General features: G+C 43.7%; 1 protein-coding gene across 1 annotated transcript in view; it reads right to left on the reverse strand.

The window, feature by feature from the left end:
- Nucleotides 1-2,632, reverse strand: part of LOC107133779 (ubiquitin-like modifier-activating enzyme 1) — an 18,301-nt gene extending 15,669 nt beyond the window's left edge. The window contains 5 exon segments of the mRNA XM_015475975.2: nt 142-276; nt 363-531; nt 690-745; nt 871-987; nt 2,477-2,632. Coding sequence (XP_015331461.1) covers nt 142-276; nt 363-531; nt 690-745; nt 871-987 — 477 coding nt within the window. The 5' untranslated portion in view covers nt 2,477-2,632.
- Nucleotides 2,633-3,024: the final 392 nt, after the last annotated feature.

Consider the following 3,024-nt stretch of genomic DNA (forward strand, 5'->3'; position numbering starts at 1 on the left):
AAAAAGATAGAGTTTAATTGCTTCCTATGTATATCCCCTAACTTCCAGAACAAAAGCTAATACACAAGGCCAAAACATTAACAAATAAGACATATAATTATCTGTAAAAATTAGGCAGCATGCAGGGTAACACTCATGTACTTGAAAATCACTAAGGAAGTCCTCAACAAGAGGTCCAGTGTAGGTGCTGACAGGCACATAGCTATTAAGTTCAGCAAGTCGGGGTTGAGATACCTCAGCTCGATTTTTACCAATATCCTCCTCACACAGGTAGAACTACAAAGGGAAAGAAGGAAGAACTAAAATAGATGCAGAGTTTAAGGAAGACTGGTATTTTGTGAAAGGGAGTCAAAAAGAAGTACCTGAGAGGAGAGATCAGCCCATTGAGCAGTGTCCTGGTCATGAAGGGTGACAGCCTTGACCCCACCAAGGATGATATTCTTGGCAATTTCCACACCTAGGCCCTGCAGGCCTGATACTAACACACTGGATGTCTGGAGATGCTTCATTGCTTCATGACCCAATACATACCTGCCAAGAGAGATCTCTGAGTAAAAGCTGGACCCACCCTGTACTGAAAGAAAATTGAGACCACCAGATTTATTTATCTGACAAAAAAGGATTGTAATCTACCCACAATCCTGTTGCGCCTACTCCAACTTTTTATGTCCCACTTTTGTCTGACTTACAACTGACGGGAGTAAAGACCTTCATCTATGTCTGTTTCACTGTTTTTTGGCATTCCCTATGGAAGGATGAAAAAACATTCAAGATGAGATAAACAAAATCTGGTTTTTACAGCTGAAAAAAGATATTTCCCTACAACCACTCTACAAGCCACCTGCCACTGTTCAGAAAGAAGGCACTCACGTTTGTTGGTCCTGGGGGCACTTCAAACCTCACAGAGTAGGTAGGAGAGCAGTTAGAACCCAGCTTTGAATCAGGTCCAGATACTCGAGGTTTCTTGGACAGCAGTGAGCTGGACATCTGGAGAGAAAAATGAACATAAGAGGTGAGGCACAAATGCGGAGGATTTTTCTGTTGAAAGTAATTCTGGGAGAAGAGAAGATCTACAATACATTCCTATTCTAAAGAGAAACACACAGAGGATATACTTGGGACCTAAGACTATGTAGAAAGGAGAGAATAAACATGAATAATTTAGAACAGAAAAGATTCAAAAATGAGTCACTGATGGATTCTAAAGGTGGAATGGGTTTCTGAAAAATAATAGTGAAACCAATTTTGAACCCTACTTCTGAATGCAGAGCTGGGACACAGATAAAGTTAGTGGAGTGAGTCCCTGTAAGGGTGATGAGAATCTAATCTGTTAGGGTCTATGAGGCTATGATAAGAACAAGTGAGAAAGACAGTACCTCTATGATGGAAGACTATTTGCTCAAATAACTCTCCCTGAAGTCTGGTTTGGAGGGGAAACACCAGGATTTATGTGAACCAAAAAAAGAGATGGGATTAGAGCACTCCTCAAAAACAGATGCTGGGAAGTTTCTCTAAAGGACAGCTTTTAACTCAGGGTTACTGATAAGAAGAGAGCAGGAGTTGGGTCAAATTCTGGATTTAGGGATGCTTCTGAAGGTGAGTGGAGGGAAAATAGTCTTTAAAATCAGATTTTAGGAAACTTCTTACAAAAGATTCCGGAAAGGTAGGTCAAAGTCCTGGATACAAATTTTGAGGCTAGGCTGAGGATGTGGGGATGGGAAGGACTATCACAGAGATTAGGAGGCTCAAGATGGTTAACAACACACACTCTCCCCTCCCCGCCTCACTTCCCCTTCCCTGCCACCCCGTGTCTCCTTCTGGATTATGAAAGTTGACTTTGATGGAATCCTAAAAAAGTTGACTGTGATGGAATCCTGCAATGTATGAATAGCCACGTCAGGAAAAATTCGAAAAATGTTTAGTTAAAATAAATAGGCAAATACACTCTTCTAGATATATGGCCCCTTCTGGAAGCCACGAGGACAAATACTTCTGGAGGATCTTTAAAGACCCGTGAAACTAGCTGTGATCAGAAATATTGAAACTGGCGAAAATCCACTGAGACTCAAAGGGGTTCTAAAACACAAAGTCTAGGAAAGTGATTAAGTTTTTGACTCCAAATATTCCGCCCGAGACTGTTAAAAAAAAAAAAAATCGTGGCGACATAACATGAACATTTCCCGGGTTTCGGATGCCCACAGTAGCAAAATAAAGGGTGAAAAAAAGAAAAATGAAAGGAGAAAAGTAAAGATCCTGCGGGTCTGGAGTCCCTAAACTGTCCCTAAGCCACCCCGTAACCGCGGGATAACAAGAAATCAGGCTGCGATCTGCTCCGCCTCCCCTCACCCCGGCTAAGGTCCCAGTTACCGCGGTATGCCCCGGAAAAATCTAGCCCGGCTCAGCGCCGGCCCAGGCCCCTCCAATGCCTCCCGACGCCTCCACCAGGGGATAGGCGCCCAGAAAGGCCGTTTGTTACCAATGCTGGTTCCTGGGTCGCGCCGCCAAAGGAGCCGAAGTCAAATTCGGCTGCCACCCTCTTCCTACTTCCTCCTCCCCGCAGACTGGGGGCCGCCGACAGTTGCAATCCCCGCCTTCCCCTCCCGGGGCAGTTGTGATTGTGGTCCTCCCACAGAAGATACCTCCTTCACCTTAGCCACAGGAACAAGATAGCGACTGCAGAGCCCGAGGCCGAAATAAAACGTTTGATCAGCCGGGAACCAGGATGCAGACGAGCCACGCCTACTTATGAATCATGCATGACGTAAATAGTCCTCCTACTACTCAATTACGTACAGGACTGAGGAGATAACTCCATCTGGTGGTTGGATTCAGTAAAATGGATATTAATTAGCTCCATTTACGAAGAACTCTTGGACAATGAAGGGCCATTTAAAAATTATGCCTTTTGATCATAAATTATGTATGGCACAAGACCACAGGTAACTCAGGAAAGCCCGTTCTTAAAAAAAAAAAAAAAAAAAAAAGGAAAAAAGATTTGTAAACAAAGGCAAGAATGAACGTGCG

This window comes from Marmota marmota, unplaced genomic scaffold (assembly GCF_001458135.2).
Source record: "Marmota marmota marmota unplaced genomic scaffold, marMar, whole genome shotgun sequence".
Lineage (NCBI taxonomy): Eukaryota > Metazoa > Chordata > Mammalia > Rodentia > Sciuridae > Marmota > Marmota marmota.